Source organism: Stegodyphus dumicola, chromosome X2, assembly GCF_044657685.1.
Source record: "Stegodyphus dumicola isolate Sdum_Otavi_A_Nest chromosome X2, ASM4465768v1".
Lineage (NCBI taxonomy): Eukaryota > Metazoa > Arthropoda > Arachnida > Araneae > Eresidae > Stegodyphus > Stegodyphus dumicola.
In genome coordinates, this window is record NC_140781.1 from 28,068,951 (window position 1) to 28,094,085 (window position 25,135).

At 32.9% G+C, this 25,135-nt stretch overlaps 1 protein-coding gene across 4 annotated transcripts in view; it reads right to left on the reverse strand.

Moving 5' to 3' along the window:
- LOC118191507 (uncharacterized) overlaps positions 1–25,135 on the reverse strand; it is a 114,495-nt gene that overhangs the window by 63,253 nt on the left and 26,107 nt on the right. For all 4 annotated transcript variants that reach the window (XM_035362314.2, XM_035362313.2, XM_035362315.2 and 1 more), the window contains 3 exons: positions 22,291–22,356; positions 19,097–19,198; positions 4,905–5,003 (listed from right to left, as the gene is read on the reverse strand). In XM_035362314.2, the coding sequence (XP_035218205.1) occupies positions 4,905–5,003; positions 19,097–19,198; positions 22,291–22,356 (267 nt within the window). The remainder of the gene's footprint in view (positions 1–4,904; positions 5,004–19,096; positions 19,199–22,290; positions 22,357–25,135) is intronic.

Below are 25,135 nucleotides of genomic sequence, written 5' to 3' on the forward strand. Positions count from 1 at the left end.
TAGCCACTGGTTCCAGCAACTATAAAATGTGCCTGACCTGGGTGCACAATTGCAGAGAATCTGACTGGACAACATTAGATGTTTGTAAACATTCATGCATAAATGCCCAAGGCAGTTCTATGCTATATTTTCTGCAACAGTTCTAGGCATTTCTGCTACAATAAATGATGTTATTGATTTTCCAAGCATTGTCACATTTCCCTTTTTGTCTCTCCCATGTTCTTGATCAGTTTCTTCACAATGCACTGATTTTCCTTAAGTTTGTGGTACAGAACATATTTTAATAATCAACAACTAAAATAAAACTTTTTAAAGTACATATCATACAAAACAGCAAATTCATCAATGGTGAAATCGCCATCATTTCATAATAACTCTACAATAGACATTTCTCTCTAAGTGTCAAAAGTGCCAATATAATAATAGCCATTAATAAAACAGCACCAATTCAAAAACTAAATGAAAAAGCTATAGCTATTTAAAAAATCCAAATATAACTACTCAGATTATCCATATTATATAAAAAGGGTAAATATTAACAATAAATATGCTTTTAGCCCATATACGGCACTGCTGATATATACTTCTGTATTTATTTGTACATATCCAGAAAAAGTCCACTTCTGTTCCAAACTCCCATCAGTTATGTTATGTTGAAGAACTAAGAATTACACTAGACTGAAAAAAAGTGATTAAGTAAGAACATATTTAATGAGTTATTCATGTAATGTAGCAGGTATTCAAGCCTGTTGTTATGCTGGATAATAATATTCATTGTTATGCTGGATACATTATGCCTATTGTTATGTTGAATATCGATATTAATTGTTATCAGTTTTAGAATTAGGTTTTTATTTTGTATGTATCCATAGCAAAGCATATAAATATGCAGAAAAGGTTTTGAAACTTGTAATAATGTCTAAATCTTCTAAGTTAGTAGAAGTGTCTTAGTACGAAATAAAATCTTTAGTGTACAACTATAAGAATCTTCTGTGTTACTTCTATTGAGAAGCTACAACAAATTAACTGACGTCCGCGACAGAAATTGGAGTAAATGAGCAATGTACAATTTGAATTTTAACATTAAATATTTGAGCTTTTGGTTTCTCATAAAGCTTTGATATTTTATTAGGGATTCTTTAAAGTTACAATGTAAAACTTTACGTACAACATTTATGAATACAACAAAGGCCATTGCGTAAGAAGTTACAAAAAAGAAGGTGAATGTTTCCATACTTCGTGAATTGAATTTACAGTTACATGATGAATTCCAGCGCCTAGAAAGTGCTCAATAAGAAAAAGTACATAATGCAAATTTGCAATTTTTGAAGGCATAGCTGAATTTGAGTGGCTGAAAATCACTGTGGATGCAGATGGCAGAATGCAAATATTGTATGTAGGCTATTTTTTTTCAACCTTCGATTTCAACCGCCTATAAATTAAAAACGGGCATATATACAAAAAAGATTTTATTTCCAAAAGTAATGTACAAGTTATTTCTCTACATCAGGGTTTCTTAAACTGTGGGTCACAATCCCCTGCTGTCGCCAAAACTTTTAGAAGTATTGATAATTTTTAACTTATTATAATAATTTTACAATTACCAAATATTTTTACATTATGTATCTGAAAATACATAAAGATGAGAAAATACAGACAAAGAAAAAATGAAAATGTTTCAACACATTCTTTTTATAATATAAACGTTTATTTTCCATGCTTTGCACATGACGCTGTCATTTTGTCTGTTGCTTATTTAAAATTTCCACATTGTTCCATGTCTTAAAATTAGAAACTAAAGTTAATGACCTAAAACTGCAATAGTATATTACAGTACAAGTGAAAAAATTGACAGTTTCACTCACGCGTGTGTCGGATTTGCGCAATACTTATGCGGTCCTATAAAATTTTGGTAAATATTATGGGGTTGCAGAAAAAATCTCAGAGATGAAAGGGGTCACAACTGAAAAATGTTTAAAAAACCCTGCTCTACATAATCACCTTGACGACTGAGGCATTTGTCATATCTGTGAACAAGCTTTGCAATAGCCTCTTCATAAAATGTTCCCGCCAATGATTGAAAGTGCGTTGTGGTGGTTTATTTGAGCTTCACATCACTTTGGAAGCACTGGCCCCCCAAGCCACGGATTCAGTTCAGGGAAAAGATGAAAGTCACTTGGCACTAAATCAGGACTATATGGTGGGTGTTTGAAAATGTCCCATTGAAATTGCTGACGTTGGGTTACACGAGCGCAGTAAGGACGGGCATTGTCTTGAAGCAGAACTATTCCAGAAGTCAGCATGTCTCTTCATTTGTTTAGAATAGCTCTCTGTAAGCGTCACAAAGTGTCACAATATGAATCTGCATTGATTGTTGTTCCAGGCTGCATAAACACCACAAGCAACACACCTGTTTGGTCTTAAAAAACAGCTGCCATAACCTTACGGTAGTTGAAGTTTCATTTGAATTTTGTGAGAGAATTTGTGTGCATCCATTGTTGTGATTGCCGTTTTGTTTTGGGCGTGTCATATTGAACCCATGTCTCATCACCTGTCACAACAGATTTTTAAAAAAATCTACTCCATTAGTACTGTAACGGTCAAGAAACTCCAACGCTGCAGCCATTCGTCGAGTTTTGTGGTCATTAGTCAACTTTTTGTGGGCCCAGCGAGCGCAAACTTTTTTGTAATGCAACTGTTCAGTAAAGAAAGATGACAGGGAAGATATTGAAACTTCATCATCAAAACAGAAATTTCATCGATAATTCACTTATGATGAGCCTTTGATTTTCCTTAACCGCTTGATCAACTCATTGAACAATATCATCTGTAGCAAGACCCCTTCTTCATGCACATAAGTTCAGCCATCTTTAAACTTTTGACACCATTCATGAACAACACCACTCATAAAACTGTCTCCATACACTCGACACATTCTTTGATGAATTTCTGCTGCACCCTTCTGCCTGCAAAAAATGATTTTGGTTTGGTTTGGTTTGGTTTATTAGATTACGGCAAAGCACTCGAGGGCTTTCTGCCTTAAGGGAGGGATGCCTTCGTGGAGGACTTTTTAAGGGAAATTGGCTCGTATACACGTTACACATGGGGAAAACCACGAAAACACCCATGCAGCCAGCCCGTTCGCGGGATTCGAACCTCGGACCGAACTACCAGTGTTAAGCGATGTTATCGCTCGGCCGCTGGTGGGCCGCCTGCCAAAAATGAATAACAGCCCGCAATTCAAACTTGGCAAAAGAATCAATAGCGACAGCCATGTTTATGTGGCTGCAACTCAACAGGAAATGGCATGTTGAACTCACCAGTATTGGAGCGTATGAAGGGGAAGATGCGCAGTCACCTACTATGCAAACTAATCACTTGCCTGGCCATCGTACTGTGCGATCAGAGTTTTGAAACAAGTTTTGAAGAGTTTACAGTCAACAGTCAGCATCCAAGTCAGTACTGCTCACAGGTTTCACATGAAGGGACTGTACACTCAGGTAACAAGTGTTAGTGTTCCACTAACTGCTAGATCTTAGAAGGGCAAGATTCAAATGGTGTCATCAACATTTCAATTGGGCTATCTCAGAACAGCACTATGTCCTGTTCACAAATGAGTCCATATTTGCCCCGGAATCAAAAAAGATTTAGAAAGAGGCACATGTAATCAAGCCCAAAATATCATCGAACATCACACATTTAGTAGTATCAGCAGTATTGTATAGGCTCAAATTTCAATCACATATTGAACTCAAATTGAAATCCTTAAAAACAGTTCTGCAGGGTATTGGGAAAAAAACTAATACCCCATTGTGAAACTCTACACTGCAACAGTTGGAACTGATTTCTTCCTTATGGATGATAATGCTTGTCCCAATTGAGCCAACATCATTAACACGTATCTGGAGAGTGAGGGCATTTCTGGCATGGAGTGGCCACCACATTCCCCTGACCTTCATTTGATTGATAACCTTTATGATGTCCTTGTACATGCTCCCTCAGCACATTTACCTCAGGCTAAGACTGTTGGAAACTACTTTATATTAATCCCACCATTAGCATTTGTAATGGTTTATCACCTACTAAACACATGGGCAATTAACAAGTTGACTGCCATGCGCATTTTACGTGGTTTGCCAATGATGTCAACTTGAAATTTTTATTATGCGATGTATATTATGTTGAAATATTATCTACAGAAGATAATGTGAGTTATAGAATCGTGCTTAATGCATTTTTTGTGACGGAGGTCGCCTATGACCCCGAAACATCTGTAGATCATTTTTGCAATTTACAATTTAAATTCTTACGATTTATTATTCTTCAAACCATTATAGTAAGAATGGTACTATTTAAAAATTTTCAGTATCGATATTTACTCTAAATACGTATTTTACTATTGGTCACGTCATTGGTGACACCCACTTCGCTGTAGCCAAGTCGAGTGCCAGTCATTGGTGACCTCCACGGCAGTCAACATGTTAATGTAGAGTTTGTGTGAAGATGGAGGGTCATCACATACCTTATTAAGGTAAGTTTTGTTTGTTCGTTTTTTAGCCTTAAACATCAATTTATTAATGAACCAAATGAGATGCCATTATATAATTTAAAAATATTAAATAATATTTTTATCTTTGAACATAATGCTCATTGTTTTCAAGCACATTTCTAAAACTCAGATGCAATCCATCTTAAAGCTTTACTTTTCCACCTTCGTTAATTTTACAGTTGTATATTTAACATTTGGAATACAAACAGAAGACTATATAATAATTAATGGGCACAATGTGTACTGAAAACAAAAACAAGAGCATATATATAACTTTTTTAAAAAATCCTATACACTTATATTAATTTTCACGGCATATAAAGAGTAAAAACTACTGTCAAAGATATAAGCATACCAAATAATGAACTATTTCAATACTTCCAGTTGCAGTAGCAAGATGAAGAGCAGACCTCCCTCCATAATCTTGCCAGTTAACAAGATTACGCTGTTTTGCCTAAAAGTAGATAGATGAATATGTAAGTATCAGTTGCATTACCTGAGCAGATGTTTTTACGTTATAGCCATTCATATTAACTCGGGAACATTTTTTGGCAATAAAAGAGATACCATCATTCCCATTTACTTCCATTTTGCACCCTTTTCCAGGATTTCGCTTGTTTTTACTTGTAATTATTAAACACATTTCCACACAGTATTTTTCTATAAATTCATTTTTTTCATGGCAAACCTCCCCAGTACTGGAAACAGTCATCCAGCATGCTTCTTTTGCTCAGTATCGACTTCTACAATTTCATTTTCTCAGCCTAACTTGCAATTTTTGTTCTTGTGCACTAAAATGCAAATACTTTCTTTCATATAAATAATTACACAATTGAAAAAACAAATGAAAATGAACCATAATGTAGACACGAAAGGTATCAAATTTTAATATTTTAAGAAAGACTTGTAGAGTTGACATTGATCTGGAAACTAAATTAAAGTCCTACAGACACTACTAGAAAAGATAGCAAGTTATTGTTATGTGTGGAAATATTATAACAAAGTCCTGAGAGGATCTAAATAACCTCTTTACTTAGTACTGAACACATAAAACAAAAGGCACAATTTTTGCTACAGACAAACCACGATTTGTGGCTTTAAAATTTAACACGCTTAAATTAGCACACTTAAATTAACACTTAAATTGGCACAAAGTAGTCTAAGACTACACATTCAATACACTAAGCAATAAGCTGACTCAATATTTTACCTGTGCATACGTTTAAAACTTCAGCTAGCAAGAGAGTGCAAAAGTTGGAATAATCACTTTTATATATACAGCTCACTGGAAATTCTAACACTACGACATGAGTGGCAGAAGATCTCTAAGATTCAAAATCCTCACAAAGCTTATTTGCATACTGGTCAGGAATACAGAAGGAAGATATTGTAGTAACGACCAAAATTATAACTTGTTAATTAATATATGTTAAAAACTTATCTTTTATATGAATATTATTACATGATGTTTTTTCAACAGCTCTAAGTTTTATAATCAGAATAACTGTGCAATGACCCTCAAAATCAGAGAGATGGTAAAAATTACTATAATCTAAAATTCAAAGAAATGATTAATTTATAGTTTAGCATATGAGATTTTAAAATTAACAGAAATGTTGGCTCAATTTCAAAGCATTTCATAATCATGATCATAAATTGTTAAGATATTGAAATCATAAATTGTTGTATATTCATAACAATAAAATTATTAGATATAGTAATCTCTGTTGTTCTGATTTTCTAGTCCCTCTAATTCTTAAGGCACAGCAGTTTTAAATCACCAATATATTCCAGCATTTATATGGATGCAGAAATTTCAATCTTGTGAGCTCCAAGATATATTTTGCAAAATAATGCGTATCATATTGATAATTATGTGCCTGATTACTTGGCATAAATATATTATTAATTTACTAATGATCTATATAATAATTTATTTGGAACAATTCACACTACTGGCCATTAAATTTGCAACACCATTAAGGAAAGCAAATACGAAAAAGATATTTAATGTACGTAATAAGTATGGCATGAAGACAAAATGATTTAATTAAGCAGTCTGGGGGTTTACAAAGGTGCAAAAGTAGTTGAAACAGCTTCCAACCATGGCAGCTAAAGTGGCCCTCACCTGGTTAGGCAAGGAGTTGAACTGAGCTTGAATGACAGAAACGGCAACTCATTCTATACTGCTTCAAGTCTATGCCACACTTCAACAATATCAGCTGGAGAGGAGTGGTGGGCCAGTCTCTCAACAATATGGCCAGATGTTTTCAATGAGTGACAGATCTGGAGACCATGCAGACCAGGGCAGCAATCGAATATCCTGTATATTGAGGAATGTCAAAACAAGACATGCAACATGTGGTCTTCCATTATCTTGCTGGAAGACGGCGTTTGGCAGACCATGAAAATAGGGCACAACCACTGGACCTAAGATGTGAGAAATATACTGATTTGCATTCAAATTACCATCGATCCAATGTGCGTCTAATGTAGCCAATGGCTGCCCACACAATCACACCCAGATGCAGGGCCCATATGCCGATATCGAATGCAAGCAGACGACGTGAGGTCTCCTCAAAGCATCTAGACACATATACGGCCATCAGAATATCCAACTTTGTTGTTCAATGCACCAGAATTGCCGTCCTCTCCATGCTTGCATTGTCAAGGGAAGCTGAAGTAATGGTCACCGTGCTAATAGTCCATGCTGCTGCAGAAATCGATGCACTGTACGACCGGTACTGGGTGTGCTGCATACATGCCTATTTCCAAACTAATGGTCTGTGATGTGGTTGTACGGTTTTGCAGAACTGACCTCATCAGATCCTGCATGCTGTTCATTATGACTCTCAATAACCCACTGATTCCATATTTGCATGAGGGTGGTTGGACTTCGACCAGTGCAACGGGAGATATCACAGAACAATAATTCACACTCTCGATAGGCAACAATCCTGCCTCTATTGAATTCCAACACTTGCTGGTAAGCATTTTTTCTTGTTATTTGAGGCATAACACAATATTCTGAGGAAGCTCCGACCTTACAAAATGCTCTCCGAATGAGAAATCCACTACACAACTTTTCTTTTATGCAGTGCTTCAGATGTCATTTCTCCCTCCTGCATTGTCTAAATGCGCCGAAATACTAAATATTTGCACACACCAACCTCTTCTTCCTTTCATGTGATTTTGATGTTCCTCAGATCATTTCTTCCAGGTGTTGCAATTTTAATGGTCAGTAGTGTATTTGGAGTTATTACATTACAAAACTTGCAAGCACGTGCTAAAACTTAACACACATTACTCTACAATCATGAATACAATTTATTAGATGATTTTGTTTTTGGCCGTAAAAGCAGAGGAAGGGTAGATAACAAGGTTTAAATGATGAAAAAAGATAAAAACAGTGATAATACTGTCTGTTCCAACAGGCATCAAAAGGGTAGAAGTCTCAAAACAAATTATTATGCGACTCTCATGCACATGAAAACCCACATGAATAATATACAAGAACAAGCATACATTTATATCCAAAAATTAAACTACAAAGAGGGGAAGAGAATCAATATTTATTTTCAAATTTACCGAAACTTTCACAGATAACAGCATATCTCAAAAGATACTAGCACAGGGAAATTCAAATAAAAAATCAATTAAAAAATGATAAGGAAAAACACAACAAAAAGGTTTTCTGGTGAAGATCGATAAATATGTAAAATAATTAATTTTGCTAGAAATACATGCTCAATAGCATTAATTCAAGCCAAGAATATGATCATCCTATGGTGGTTTGGGGTATCTGTGGCCATTCATGAAGCAGGTACATTCTCCTAAGGAGGTACAGGTTACATGGAGAATCCTGAAAAGAAACTGAACATCTTCCAAATATGTTTCATACATACTTGATGAAATGAAAGGCAAATAATTATGACAGTCATTCCTGGTGAGGCAGTACTTCCAAATCTAAATACCAGCCGATAGAGCAAGCGCTGGAAATCGACACATTATCATTCATAAAAATGTATTTTGCAGCTGTGGGCAACAAGTCCTGTAATTGCTGGATCAAGAATTCCAACTAAATTGTAAATCAAATTTTTATCCACAACAATCTGTCTATCATATCTTCACTATCAGTAGCAATATTTTCTGGATTTAAAATCATACTACAGATTTTCCCATCCATTAGTTGATCGATATTAGGACATACTCATCACAATGGAAAACTTATTTTATATTACCTCATTTATCATGTCTCCACATTTCTTCATAAATTCCATTAAATGAAAAATTTCATGTTTTGTATGTGATACTCCAAATTTGCCGCTATCATCATGAAACTTAGTGTTCAGTATAGTACACTGTTAGCAATGTATCATGAGACTCATGTTATTCGACTTCTATTGCAAGCTGATGAAGTTAAGCCTGAATTAGATTAGTTATTCATTATACTTACGACTATTTTCCACAAATGCTTATTTAAGTCTCAAATAAATAGATTTTCACACATATTTTAAGGCTTATCTTGTGCCGGCATTTGACATTTTGTGGCCCAGTGCAATTTCTAACGATCCGAAATCCTGTTGCCAAGTGCTTTTCTAAATTCTAAAAATTTTCCCATCCCTAAATTTTATTCCTTGGTGAGATCCTTAAATTCTAAAAAGTTTGCCTCTGCTAAATTCTGCCACCAGCTGCGGTCACACCAGGTCTGGCACCGGCCCAGGCTAAACCAATCAATTATGCTCAATTCGAAGAGCAATAAATGAAACCTTTTGGTTTATGAGTATTATTTACAAAATTTATTTTTTGCTTATGGAAAGAAGTTTCTGTTAAATTTCTTTTTGTCAACATATTCAAAACTTTGCAGCAGAGTTAGCTGAAGTCTGTAATCATCAACAAGCATTATGTCAACATAAAAGGTTACCACGTTCTTTGGTATTAAATTAATAATACTCGTATTTAAAAAAATTGTTTAAACATTACTGCATAAGTCATTTCTCAAGTTGCAGTGTGCTGATAGTCATGCGGTGATGAAAGCGAAAAATAATAAATAATGATTTCCCAGGTCAGCATCACTGCCAAAGTGAAATAAAGAATTAGGACTCTCCAAGTTTTACTATGAAAAAATATCAAATGGGCAAGTGAAAAGCATAAAAAAATTTTCTAAGAAAATAAATAAGTTGCTGGTGATCCAGAGATCCGGATTATAGAAAATTCCGGATAGCTGACGTCCAAATTTCAGACCTTGTACTGTAATACTTTTCTTGCCAATGCTGCAACATCAGGTTATTGATCTGCAGACACTGACCTATGGCATCATACTTGCACACAAAGAAAGCAGTTATCCTGAGCAAATGTTATAAGGTATTTCTCCCACTTTCCTAGCATCCTTCGTGGTTCTGCACGCTGGGCCGGCATTCCACAGGTCCGTGGTTCGATTCCCGGCGAAGGCATTTGCTAATGTTTCACCTTTCCAGCTTTCAAAAAAATACCTAATGTCTCTACAGTGCTGCCCGAACTAAAAGGGTTGTGGATGATGATTCTCCGCACCAAGGATTTGGTGACTAGGTCTCCTAAAACCCCAGTCGCCCTTTAAAAAGGGGAGTATATAAGGTATTTCTCCCACTTTCCTAACGTCCTTCGTGGTGTAGTGGTTCTGCATGCTGAGCCGGTATTCCAGAGGTCTGTGCTTCGATTCCTGGTGAAGGTGTTTGCTAATGTTTCCTCTTTCAGCTTTCAAAAAAATACCTAATGTCTCTACAATGTAACCCTTGGATGCTCATTTATTGGTTCCACAAGAAGCAAATAATGGACCAGTTACTTGTATTCTTGTAACATATGACCTACCACATGTCTGGCGACTAATGTCCATGAACCATATTCATAATCAAAGAAGCTGGTAATATTTATCATACTAAACCACACAGAAAGCAGCATTACACAAATAAATAAATGCAAAGAAATCATACATATTTTTATTACATTACCAGAAGATTTATTTATCAGATTATTATGTTAAATTAGACAATATTAGCAACAGAATATATTGATGTGATGCTGAGGAGGACCTATCATAAACCTTGATGGTCATCTTAGTACTTTAAACAAAATAAAAAAGCAGCTCAATTGATCCTATTTGGTGTCTCTTAACAGAACCAGTCATTTCACATTTCTAAACAGTCATCAATTTACTACTATAAACGGATTGATAGTCATCCCTCCTCTTCATTTAACACAAAGACTGTTTTGGTGTCTGTTTTCAAAAACATGGGCAAAAATTTGTCCCTATTGTTTACAGATTGCCACCACAATTCAGCAAGGTGAAGGGGCAACATCTGCAGGTGTTATTCCTCTTTCATACAGGATTTTGCAGGAGGGGCAAAGGTGTTAAGAAAATGTCATTAGTCTTGATATAAGCAAAGCCAAATTATAATTTACGCTCATAACTAAAGACAAAAAACAGCAGAGATCACCTGCTGTTACATATATGGCCTTGGGGTCATCTGTTGTGAGAATACCCAATTACTAATATTTAAGATTTGGATTACTTCTGACTGTGACTGGTGACTTCCAAAATGCCCAGCTAAATCCCAACACCTGGCATCATTCAGATGATGCTATGAACTAATGTTTCAAACTTTGGCTATTTTGGTTGTTCTCAGTTTCATAACATGCAGATTCAGGCTCAGCAATAAGCAAGCAGTCTGAGTCAGTAACAAAGCAGTCGATCATTCACAGATATCGAGCAAGAAGCTGTTCTCTTTCTTCCTCTTAAGGAAGAAAAATAAATATACAATTTTAACAAAATATATCACTTTTTTTTTTTTTTCCCCAGTTCTGGTCACTCAATCAAAGCTGTCTCTTTAATGACAGTAAACTCATGTAACATGAATATTATAGGCTCCAAATAGCCAGCATTTTAGATCTCTTTATGAAGAACTGTATTTAAACAGAATTTATACCTAAATTTATGTACTTAATAATTTTAGTCTCCATTTTCACAAGCTTTCACTCATTAAAATAATATTTGGATAACTAAAGTAAATAAGAAAACAACATAGTTTAAATAATAAAGTAATATATAACAAATGACAAAAAATCTCATGACAAGTTAAAGGTAGGCATGCCACTCAAGGGTTTAATTCAAATCATACTGTCATTCTGGAACAATATGCCAGTTAAAAAATTTAAAAGCTGTATTTTAATGCCATGAAACTTACTGAACATTTTTATGAATTAATATTAAATATAAAAACATTTCTAATTTTTTTTTTTTTTTTTTTTTTTTTTTTACTTCCTTCATTAGAATGTTTCTTTCAACACAATACTCAGAGTTAAAATTTCTCTACTAGTTTGAGATTCACTGTTAAACACGCTTTCAGAAGATAGTACTGTCTAAAGTAACTTATTTTAAAGTTCTCATATCAAAGTTTGTTACCGCAGCGGGCTTAATTTATCACCTCTGAAGAAGTATAATCATAATACACTAAATGTCTATTATGTATAACAACATTATAATAAACTATATATCATAATAACTACAAGTCACTATACCTGAATATATACTTTTGCAATGTTAGTTTTAACCACTAAAATATAAACTCTTATTAAACATGAAACTGCTCTGTCCCCCCCTCCCTTTTTTTTTTTTTTCTTCCAGGAGGCAATGGCAAAAGGAACAAGTTTCAGGGCCAGCAACAGTGCAACTAGTGCAACTGCACCTGACAACAGGATTTAAGGGTTGCAAAACTTATTGGTGAAGAAATTGGGTGGCAGAATTTGGCAGTTACAGAGTTTGCAATGGGTGAAAAAAAAAAGCTTAACATCGGGCCTGACAAAGCTCAAACTAGTCCTGATACGTTGTACAACATTTTGAAATCTGTAAATAACATGTCTGTATATTTGCATGACTCATTTCCTTGTTTTCATCTACTCCTTGGTAATGATTTATTTAGCATATTCAAATAAAACAGACAAGGCTAAAATTGCTTTTAAAATTAATTTAATTAAGAAATGTCTATGCAGTATCAAAACATATATACATACATGACAAAACAGTTTAACTTGTTTGTTGCTATGATCGTCAATTTGTATAAAACAATTGGGCAATTTGTATAAAACAATTCATTTATTAAACATGAGACACTTAGCCCTTTTGGTCCTGTTGGTGTTATTTTCCACCTTCTTACGGAGAGTTTATTTTATTAGTAGAGATTGTTTTACTCTTCACTGCCAGAGGTCTCACCTTCTAGCTTGTTTGCATGTGTTTTCCCACTTCGCTGTTTATCATAAAACCTCATACTGGCATTTGCAACAATCTCCTAGTTCCTAAACCTCAAGAAGAACCTTGTTAACATGTTGCAAAGGAGCTCTTCTAACCCAGGGGTCCTCAACTTTTTTGTCCTTAAGAGCATATTCTAAAATATCTGTTGGACGGTGGGCATCATTTACTTTTTCAAGCTGAATTTACAGTTTGATAGAGTTAATAATACATGCACATAAAAAAAAAAGAGATTGGTCGCATTTCTTTTGTGCTGGTATCTGTGTTGGACGCAATTTCTATTTCATTAAAAATGAGAAAGCTTTCACATAGAATTTTATTCAAAAGTAAAACATTTTTATGGTGATCGCACAGCGGGCATGAGTTGAACGATCGGAGGGTGCTGTGGGGCCCATGGGCATAGGGTTGGAACCCCTGTTCTAACCTCCATAAACAATATTTTGTAGACTATCTTTTTCACATCAGAGCTGTTATTAGTCTCAAAATGTACTTTTTGTCCATATCACTTTTATGTCTGAATCACTTTTCATATTGTTGCCATCAAATGATGTGATATAATATTTAAAAAAAATAAACAATGAACAGTCTGTATGTGTGTATGTAAGAGCCACTAAATATTTAATACACACCATCCTCTACCTGAACATAGGTACCTTAAAGCCTGAATTCGGTATTTCTTTTTGTTTCATATTTCGTACAAATTTAACAAATTTTTATTTAACAAATTCAGCAATCTAAAAGCAAGAAGTGACAACACTGTTCAAAATACTTTTGTTAAGCATAAAAACTTATTCTCTGTAACATTAACTATAGCTCAAAGAACAGTTAAGGACATAGCTATCATATAATTTCAAAAATTGCTTTTGTTCCCTCTTACCAAAGACCTCCAGGATTCCAGTAAAAATCTACTTACACAATAGCATCCTCACTTAAAAAACTATGATTTCCCTGACTTTATGTTAAGTCAAAGAGATCCATCCTCATACATGCAATTCAAAACAATTACAACATATTGTGAATTTGGTAAGAAACAACCATATAATCGACTGTGTTTTAATAAAAATGAAGGATAATTACCCTGTTTTCAACCTTTAGAATGTGCATATGTTATATATGACATCAAAGATTATGTAAGAGGGTCACTCTGAGATTGAGATACACAGAGATTTTTAAAACTATGAAATTTTAGGTGTGGTCAAAGTAGTCTCACAGAATTTTCCTGAGATTAAATGCCTCAAGCCATTCATTTCTTTGAATCGATGAAATAAATGAATTTATAGCCTTATCTTTGGGATGAAAATTATGTCCACAGTTCCTTTTTAGATTAAAAATTAGCCAAAAATCACACATTGCTAGATTGAGTGAATAAGGTGGATGTTCTATAATTTTGATGTATTTTTGTTCAAGAAACTCAACTATTAATCTTGCTGAATGAGAGGCTGCAATGCCATGGTGGAGAATGAATCCTCCAACATTCAGTTCTTGAAGAATTTCTGAAGACACTTAGTGGTATACCAGTTAGCTGTGACTGTCTTTTGTTGATTGCTTCATAGCACTGAATAAAATGTCTCAACAACATGACTTAGCTGAAACAGCAGCCTGAAAGACTAATGGTCATCTAGCAAACTGTTACAGTTCCTACAACCAAATGCAACCTGTTATAGCAAAGTCTTTGAATTTCCCCCAAAGTGTCATTTGCAGATTGTGAAACTGTTCTTTGGAACATGGAAATATTACACAAAGACAAGCAGAAAGGAACATGCATGCAACACAAAATAAGGACCAGTATTTAACTAATGGCTAGAAGAAACCTAAAAAATTTTGTGGTCCTTTACACTGCAGTTATTGGAGATGAATTAAGTTTTATACATAGTTACGACAGGTTACATTACGCTTGGCTAGTGGACGACTTCCTTTTCAACAAAGAAACTCTGAACAAACTTCGGACATCCTACGGAGAAAAACTGTTGATCACTTACAAGGACTTCAACCTACAGCAAAACCAGTCACCTGTCAGTATGTAAGTATGTTAATGTAAAGTATATTTTTTAATTAGCTGGTCAACATTTAATTCAAAATCCATAGCAATTAAAATATAATTACTAAAATACTTTTTGTAAATTATATGCAAACTTAATTAGAAATTTTCATGTTACTACTTAAGTAAAAGTATCCCTAAATCTTTTAATATATTATTACAGCAAATATTTTAAATCACAAATAATCATAGGGGAATTCAGAACCCATAAACCATGCATTTTTATGAGGTTTTTGGATTCTGATTGCTACAGAAAAAGAAAATGAAATATTAAATTCTAGATTGAGATAAGAAATATATATATATATAATCATCATCAAAAATACTTACAATTTATTTATAAATTATGAATGAAGAGATTTATGAATAGCATGCTTAACATCTTAATTTTTTGATGACTACAAAAATGCTTTCATAGCTTGCATTGGAATAAGATAATATTAAAGTTACGAGCATCAAAATAGGAAATGCTTTGTACTTAATGAACTTATCAAACTTTTAATTTTGTCATTTGTCCCTGTGCTATCAATGCATAAATCTGCAACTTCTTTTAAATTATCAGCTTACTACATATTCGGTTGGCCCACAAGTCCTGTATTTTTCTTTTAAATGAAAGTTAATTTTGCTTTTTAAGTTAATTTTGCATGAAAAATAAAATGTTTTGAAAATGTGTTTTATGTTATTTGATAGAGAATTATGTGCTCTATAAAATAGTGCATTTAATTTTTTAATGTTGATATAATGTGTTATTTTTAAGTCATTAAAATGGAGTGTCAGGTTAACAAAAAAAGAGCATTTTCAACACCTGCTTTTCACGTTTTATCAAGGTGCCAAAGCCACAGAAGCTGCTCTAGAGATTTGTGAAATGTATGGCAACAAAGCAATGCTTCTTAGGATAGCTCAAAATTGGTCTAAGAGATTCAAAGATGGCAATTTTGACCTCAAAGACATACACTGCACCAGATGCTCCATTCGGTTCGATGAGGCATGACTAAATCAGTTTATTCATGAAGACTAATGCCAAATGACGAGAGGGTTGGCAGAGATAATGGAATACTCCCACAGTACTATACAGCGTCACCTGTACTCAAGGGAAAGGTTCAAAAGTTGGGTGCATGTGTTCCACACTTAGAACGACATTAAAAATCAACATGCTATGGTATCTGTCGGTTTGCTTGCTCATCATCAGTCAATTGATGGACACAAGCAGAGATTCCTCTATTAAATTGTTACTGGCAATGAAAAATGATGCCTGTGTGTCAATATGAAGCAAGTGCAAAGAATGGAATAGCTTAGCCCCGACAAATGGGCAACAACGTGAGCAAAACAAGATTTTCACCTGCAAAAAAAAACGATAGTGTGCATATGGCAGGACTGGGAAGGCACAACCTACTATGAATTGCTTGATCAGAACCAAACAGTAAATGACGAACTTTACAGCACAACTTAATGCTATCGAGAAAAAACGACCTGACCAGCGACATAGCATTGTTCTGCAACACAACACTCACCTTCACACTCAGAACCAAGGAAGGAATTCAAACATTTGGGTGGGAAGTGTTGCCACCCCCCCCCCCACATTCTCCTGACTTGGTGCCTTTGGATTTGCATCCATTCCTGGAAACCAGGTGATTTCTACCGTGAAGGCACAGAACAGCTTGTTGAATGTTGGAAAACAACAGAGGATGTAAAAAACAACAGAGGATACATTATTGATTGATTTTTTTTTTTTTTTTTTTTTTCCTCATTTCTTGTTACTTTCGTGGAAACCTAAACTTAAAAAAAAAGCTAGAACATATGAACCATCCAATAGATAACTAAATTTCTACTTGATAAAAAAAATTTTCATCAATAATGAATGGGAAAGTATTCACCATGAAATGAAATTTTGGTTCTCAAGTGAATGTCCGCAATTTTAATAAGTTTTAAAATGGATCATTTAGCAGAAATTAATCTTTTATATACAAACATGTAATTACAAAAAAGCCTGTACTGAATTTAATAAAATTATTTCACTTTCATTCAATGTGGCATTTTTTAAATATAAACTGGTTTCAGTAAAAAATCAGTAAATCTTGATTTCGCTTACTACACTTTTGAAATGGAATTGACATCAGATTGACTTCTGAGTGTTTTTCATAAATTACAAATTGTTTTACAAACCTAACAAACAAATGCATTAAAAGTTCAATAAGTTCTCTTCACAGTTTATGTATATCAAGAGCAACTTATTGCAAATTAATATTTATTATTATACACAAAGGCAAATTATTTTTCAAAAATAATAACTACACTTTGGCAGCAGGCGATTTTAACATGTTTCAACTGTTTGCAATCTCTTTCCTCCGTTCTCCTGATTTTCGCATTGAGCACCAAAAAGAAATTAAATCAGAGCATTGTTTCAGAATTCTTGTTACAGACTGTAAAAAGAGAAAGCTATCTTGTACTTAGTATTTCAAAATTTTCTGCATACTGTCGAGCAGACTTGAAGTTATGCTTTCTTTTTTGAACTTTTCTCTAAATAATTATATGTTAATATCTCTATTACTATTGCAGTTAATTTTTCAGTAGCTACTTTGCAGCTACATGCAAGAGCTCGCATGTGTCAGATATCAATTTCAAAACACCACAGTAAATCAATGTTCCTAATACGCGAAAACTAAATAATATGCAAAGTAATAACACAACACTGTTTTTATTCTTTGTAACACTAATAATTACAAAGTTTACATTTAAATATCTAACTATGAATATGAAGACAAATCTATTGTTAAATTTAATAAACATAAAACACCTTTTTTGCAGCCAAATTCAGAATTACAAAGTTACATGCACTAAACACATGGAGTTACACTGACAACAATGAAAGCATATAAATTTAACACTCAGTTTCTACAGATGAATAATCTTAGAAAATTATAGCTGGTTGATGCATTTTGATAAATAATGGTACATGTCTAAACTTTCCACAAATTACTAGCATTGTCTGAATAAAATAACAAGCGGAACTACACAGTTAGTGCAGCAGAATTATAAGTACATGGCCAATGGTGAAATTCTGGTACCTCATTCACTTCTACTTGTACCTGCACAATAAGTTTTTACATGTCTGTCTTGATAAATTCAGCCTTTTGTTTTAAGACATTGTAATTCCCAAACAAAAAACTTCCAGTTTAAACTCACTAGAAAAATATGCTGTTTTTTCATGCTATAATTTAGTGAACGAAGCTGAATAACCTACAGGGTGATTGCAGGATTTGTGATTGGGAAGATTAAGAATAAAAACTTGTAGAACTATGATTGGTTACTCTTCAAAACCAGTAATATTTTTAACACATAATATATGTCACAAGCATTTTGCTAGTTATTGGATGGATCCGTTTTGTATATAGTTTTCATCTTGGCTCTTTATGTAAAATTCAGTTTTCCCATAGCTCATACTTTTTAAGAAATTTCCACAGAAAGTATGGATAATTATAATGGATGATAAAGTTATGTAATGATAAAATATGGATAATAAAGTTTAGAGTTTACAGACAACCCCCAGAAACAATTGGGCAGCTGAACGTTGCTTTTCTACAAGAATGGAAGACAATACCCCAATCCTTCCCAAATGACAACAGTGATTCAATGCCTCGCAGGTGAGCAACATTGCTTTTGGTTAAAAAAAACATATCCCTTATTAAAATTTATCAAATCATACTTTTTACAAATTTTTACAACAGGTACAAAATGTGTATTTTTATCTTTCAACCAAAAAAAATACAAGAAACAAATTTTATTAATACTTGCTCTGCACGTGATTTTTTCTCTCATAGCTTACAACACCTACCGATCATATATCAGTTAACAAAACGTTTCCTCATTCACAGTATATATCCAAACTCATAATACCTCCTTATTGTCTTGAGCAGTGTATTTCATATCAATGACTATGTGTTAAATTACTTCACACATTATTCCATAACTGCAAACATAAACAGAAAAGAAACCAAAGTTTAACAGAATACAGAACACACCCTGACTGCATAGTTCTAAAGTTAGTCAGATCATTTAGAAAATTACAGAAATGAGATTTTTACTTTTTTAACACTGTGGAATTTTCAAATAAATGCAAAAGAGATAAAATTATTCTGTGATACAAAATAATGCTTCTAAATACTTCTAAAGTACTTCAGAAATAAATAAGGTAAAAGCTTTAAAAAATAATGTATGGAATTATAAATACCAATAATAATTTGACACAATTAAGGGCTCGAGGAAGTAAATTCATCGCGGCCCAATGTAATGGAGTTTTACCTTGCTCATCAGGTATGCAGATATTTGCACCCTATTAAAAAAAAAGTGAAGACCAGCTACATTTAAATTTAACATGTTCCTAATATACTTTTAGGATAAGAAAGAAATTTTAATACAATGCAATAAACAGCAACAAGAAATAACAATTCAAATGACCTTTATTAAACAATTTGAACTCTGCATTAAAAAAAAATAAAAGAAGATATCTAAAATTACCTGTAAAATACTGCAAATGAAAACTGCAATTAGAAACATAATTCTTTAACTTGAAGGAAGGATACTTAAATGTATTTAAGAAAGTCTACACCTATTTTTACAAAAGCTAATAATTACAACATATTTTTTCACTGCAAAATATTTTCCCCCATAAAAAACACTTTTAAAAAAGATGGGCCTGTTAGAATTGATAGTATCTTACAAAATACTTTTCTTAAATTTTTAAAGCTTTACACTTTTAAAGCTTGGATGCTAAAGAACCTGAAATTTGGCTATTAATATGCAATTTTTCTCTGATATCTTCTAAAAAACAAAGTGCCTGCAAAAAAAAATCATTGAATGGATATAAATGACTTGGAAACTAATCTAAGCAAGATTATTGCTACACTCATTTAAAAATATTATATCACTAAATGCTGCTTGAGAAGAACATAATGTACAAGAACCAGATTTTTAATGTAAAATAAATTTATATTGATTCACGATGTCGATAGGAATAGGTTCAAATAATCAGATCCTGATACTGATATAAAAGTAAGTGAAGGTGATTGGTTGGTTAAGTGATTATAGCAAATTACATGGTAACTACCTCTCTTGTAAGAGATGCCTTTATGTGGACTTTAAACAGAAACAGACTTGCATGCACATTAGGCAAGATCAAACCCAGGATGAACAAAACAAACAAACCACCAACATTCCATCAGTCTTACACACTTCATAACTGATGGGTACAAGAAGCACTGAAAAACGCACCTGCTTATAAATAAATGCTAGTATTTTAACATAGACTTAAGTTCTTCCATGGAAAATTATGTTTCTGCATATGACGAAAATGCTTAGGTCTCTGCATTTACAAAACATAGTGTTGATTTATGTCATGTTTGATAGACAAGGTGTACATGATAAAAGACAAAAAGAATTTTGGAATTTGGAACTGCAGTTCAGCCACAGTTAAGTGATAAAAATTAGCTAAAATCATGGCCATTTTAATGATGTCATATGCTGTGTTCAAGCACAGTAAGTGGCTGTGCACCACCACTACTGCCCATTATCATCTGGTGAATGCCTCTGGCTCAGCTGATTTTTGGACGAGGTTGTGAATGGTTAACAGTTTGTGAGTTTTGTTTCACTGAAATTAATAAAAAAAATTTTAATGAGTAAATGAAAAAATTTTTGGAAACAGAAAGAAGTGAGCAGCTGTTCAGATAAATGAAGAAGAAAAGAGGGAGCGAGCAAATAAGTTGCTCAAAAATGATCAAAATGCTATTATGAAAATAAAAAGCAAAAACAACATCACAGACTATTTTCAAATACATGAAGAAGCCTCAGCTTCATCCAGTTCATTATCAACAGATTTAGGTCCACATAAGATTGATCACACAGGTGATTATTGTTGCAAACAATGATAGAAGTATTTAGATGAACAATGTACAAAATATCTTATAGCCAATGAGTTTGGATTACTGCAGAATTTTATTTGGAAAAATAAGACAATGAAAATACAGTTTATCATAAATGAACTCAAAAATCAGTATCAATTGCTCTAGAATCAGTATCTATTGCTCATCTGTTCTGTTTGTGAACATTTGATATTTTAAATTAGATTTGTATTTTATTACATTTAGTAAAATTTATTATATTTTTCAAGTCAAGATGTTCTAACATATGTAAAGTAAAATTACTTTACATTTATGAGTAAATACCACTGTGCAAGGACATTTTCATTCAGATAATTTCTGGCTTGTGAGAAAATGGGCACTAATTTATTACTATGACAGCTCCCTTTACAAGTATAAAATGGACAATACTACAGCAAATGCTGTAAAAAATGAGAAGGAAGTGAAGGTATCACAAATACCATCAATGGTTCTGAAATTTCAATACGGCAATCTTAGTTTTAAAGGTGCAAACTGCTTTGGACATGCTGCTTCCCCCCCCCATATATAGCGATGTGCTAAAAACTGCAACTGACAGGAATACGCAGACAGCTGTTGAAGAGTAGACAGATTAGGTTAAGTGATCATCATTACCATTTGAAAGAACCTGGAATTGTGCTTAAAAGCATGGCAAGTGAGCATAAGAGCTTACTTATGCCATAACTGTCAACCTTGAAATTTTAAAAACCAGGATGTTTTTCTCATTGCATGCTGATACTCAACTATTTGTAACTCAACTCTAATAGTATTTAATTGGTTATTTAAATTTTATGTTACATGGCTAATTCCATTTTTGAAAACCCCAAATAGTGAAGGAAAGCTTTTACTTATCAAAGTGTTTTTAAATACTATGAAAATATAATTAATTTACATTGCATGTATTTGGATAAACTTAGTAATGTACCATAATTGAGGTAAACAAAATAAAGCACAAATATCTACTGATTAAACATTGCTTTGAATCTTTATATAAAAATCTACAGATGTCTACAGTAGATTAAGACAACTCAGGTCAAATGAAATTTACTACAACAAAGATCAATAAAATGCAATAAGGAATACATACAAATCAGATAAAATAAAATTTAATAAGAAAAATTACTTGAAAATCAGAGATAAGGAAATGGAATTTGCCTAATTTAAATTTTATTAATTCAGTAGTTTTCATTTATTATAAGGAAACATTTTGAACATTTTGAACATGAAACATACATGAATAAGCAATTTTGAATCATCAGAAGCATTATTATTCAGCATCATTCTTAAACATTACTTTAAAGAGTTCGTTACTCACAACATTTGGAGCAAACAAAAATTTCATGAAATAAAATATTAAGCATTTGTTTCCTACACATAAAGATTATAAATAAATTAATTAAAATAGGCATAATTTTAGATGTATTACAGGATTGCAAATTCTGAAATACACAGTCAATTTTGTTTCCAGTTGAATAATATGAAAAATACCTACGTGAGCAAGTAGAAGTTTTATATGATCAGGATTTGAGCGAATTGCACTCCAATGTAAAGCAGTTTTCTGTAAAAATGTTACACAATCAATGATAGCTTTACAGTGAAAAACAGTATAAAAATACAGTTTCTCTAAACAATATATTTTGATTACTTAATATTTTGCAGAACTTAACTCAGTAGAATATGAAAGGTACTGAAATTCAACATTATTTGATTCCAGCATACTAGAATATGGGACTCTCTAATGGTCCCATATTCTAGTATGCTGGAATCATTTTAGTTTAAACATTTTTCATTACACAGATTTGTTAATTTTCACATTAAATAAGAGTTAAGATAAAATAATTAGATAAATTTAATTACAAAGGGCATTCAAGTATAAACAGCAAGGTCTGTTGCAACCAACATGTAGCACCAGGAAGTTTGCAATAGCCTTGTGCAGCTAATCATAATTAGATTTTTGCCTAACAAAGGTGTCACTTTATCTCCAATTTAATACAGATTTAAAAATTATTTGGAAGTGAGTTTTTCAATCTACAACATTGTTTCTCAATTTTTTTCTGTTTACTACCACTTTTAAAAACATCTAATGCCCAATGCCCCAAAAAACCATATCTGCATTATTTTAAATATGTAAAGGTGTAAGAAACAGAAAACAATGATGAGGTTGGGTTATTTTTAGAATAATGAAATTAACAATAAATATGCAATCATACTTAACTAAACTACATAAAGGATAGGACTACAAATTAAACTAGTAACAAAATAAGTTCAATGAGAAGGGTAAACCTGATGAGCTACTACCAGTTCGTCAATATTCAGCTCAATTTCCGTTAACAACATTCCCAGATATTAATGATGAATTATCTGCAGCTGATTTCTTTTATTAGTTAATTAGACCTGCCATTGCACTGAACCTGGATTTTGCTCAGCAAGAAAGAGGAAGTACTACAAAAAATTTCTCTACAACATTCTATAAGTTCAGGTACAGGCATTCTGCAGTGTCAAGTGTTGGTATTCAGACCCAAGTTTAAATTTCAGCTCTCCATTTGCTTTTAATAAATTTTCAAAGTTTTGAGATGCTTTTGAAATTACACAGGAAAAATGGATCCAAAAACCAATCAAAAATTTACACTTAAATTTTTTATTTGGAATTTTTTAAGTCCAGTTCCAGAGTTTTCATATGTTGGTAATATTCAAGCACATGATCATCATTTTTTTTCCTATAGTCGCCAGATTTAAAAAAGGACTAAACTCTATCCATTCCAGACTTTTATACACTTTAAACTTGGGAATGCTATGACCAGTATCTGCTACAAACTAGTACCTGCTTTTGCAGACAAACCAACAAATTTGTATGAAGAAGTACACGATTAAATTTTTTATAATTTACAATACTGAGTTGTCTAAACAGCTTGTCATTCAAATACTAACATTTGATTTGATTTCCCACTCTGATGATGAAACGAAGAAATTTATCTGAGCATTCAATCCGATGTTTTGCTGCTAACCGTTGCTTCTAAATCACACAGTGTATAGCAAATATATTTAGTATCCCTGTTTACAAATGTGCAGTAAAACCATTGTAGCATCCAATTATTGCTAGAGCAGTAAAAGCAGCAACTGACAATATTTTATTTAAAGGAAGTACATTCTGTTCAACAACTCCTTTCATAACATGAAATAAGAATTATCCTTTATTATTAGTTTATAAATTTTGGGCAAATTCTTTAGGCAGATTTGCTGTTCTTTTATGAAACGCACATACACAAGATATAAGGCTTCATTACCTGGCAAAGGTGTATTTCTATACTCCTTTCCAAAATAACGTGTTTTTAAAAAGCTACAAAGGAGATTTTTCAGCATTTTCTGACATCTCACTGAATTTTTAGGCAGTATCATGACAAAAAGTAATATTTTTGATGATTTTGGTTGGTGATTTGTCCGGCAAAGTTTGTATTATTTTCTTTATGGCTAATAGAATCAGTTCTTCTCCAACAGTACATGGTTTCCCTAATCTCGCAAAAGCATAGCAATATTATAAGACATGATTCTGATAATGTATTTACGTTGCTAACAAACTTTCCAATAGAAAATAAGAGAATAAAATTTATCTTAATCACATAATGGTCACAGATTACATAGATTCCATTTGTGACTATCCTGATCTCCCGATGCTAGCTTAGAATGGTTTAATGGTTAATGATGAAGCATGAAATACAATTTCCTGTTAGCAATGTGCGTTTATAAACACACACTGCATATAAAATGTGCAATAACTTTTCAAAGGTTTTTAAATGCTTTTATTGAACTTGTTTTCAAGTTGTCAGATATTTCAGTGAAAAACTTTAATAATTTCAACAATTAAAGATTTCAAAACATAAGACGTGTATCTTAAATGAGAATATATAATAAATAATAAAATAAAAAATTCTACCCCTCTTCCTCTACGTAATTACGAGACTGGGTTCAAAATGCACACAGAAATAATGTCTTCCGATTTTAACCATTATGCTTGTCATTCGTTGACCAGCTTCTAAAAAAATCAAGTAAAAAGTGAAGACAAGACACACATCATGTTATAAATGCAGATGAGCATAATGAATACACTGTGAAACGAAACAAACACATGTTACCTCAGCCATTCAAGCCTGATATCAGGGTGATTAAATATATACATATCCGTTGATAAAGGAAAATGCATTCATATTCACCATTTTATTTCTAAGATAAATTCTCAAATCATTTCAGGTTAATAATTTTGGCCACTATAAATGGAAATTGGAATTCATGCCTAAGTCCCAAATTAAGTATTAACATTTTTATACCATATGTTTCAATTT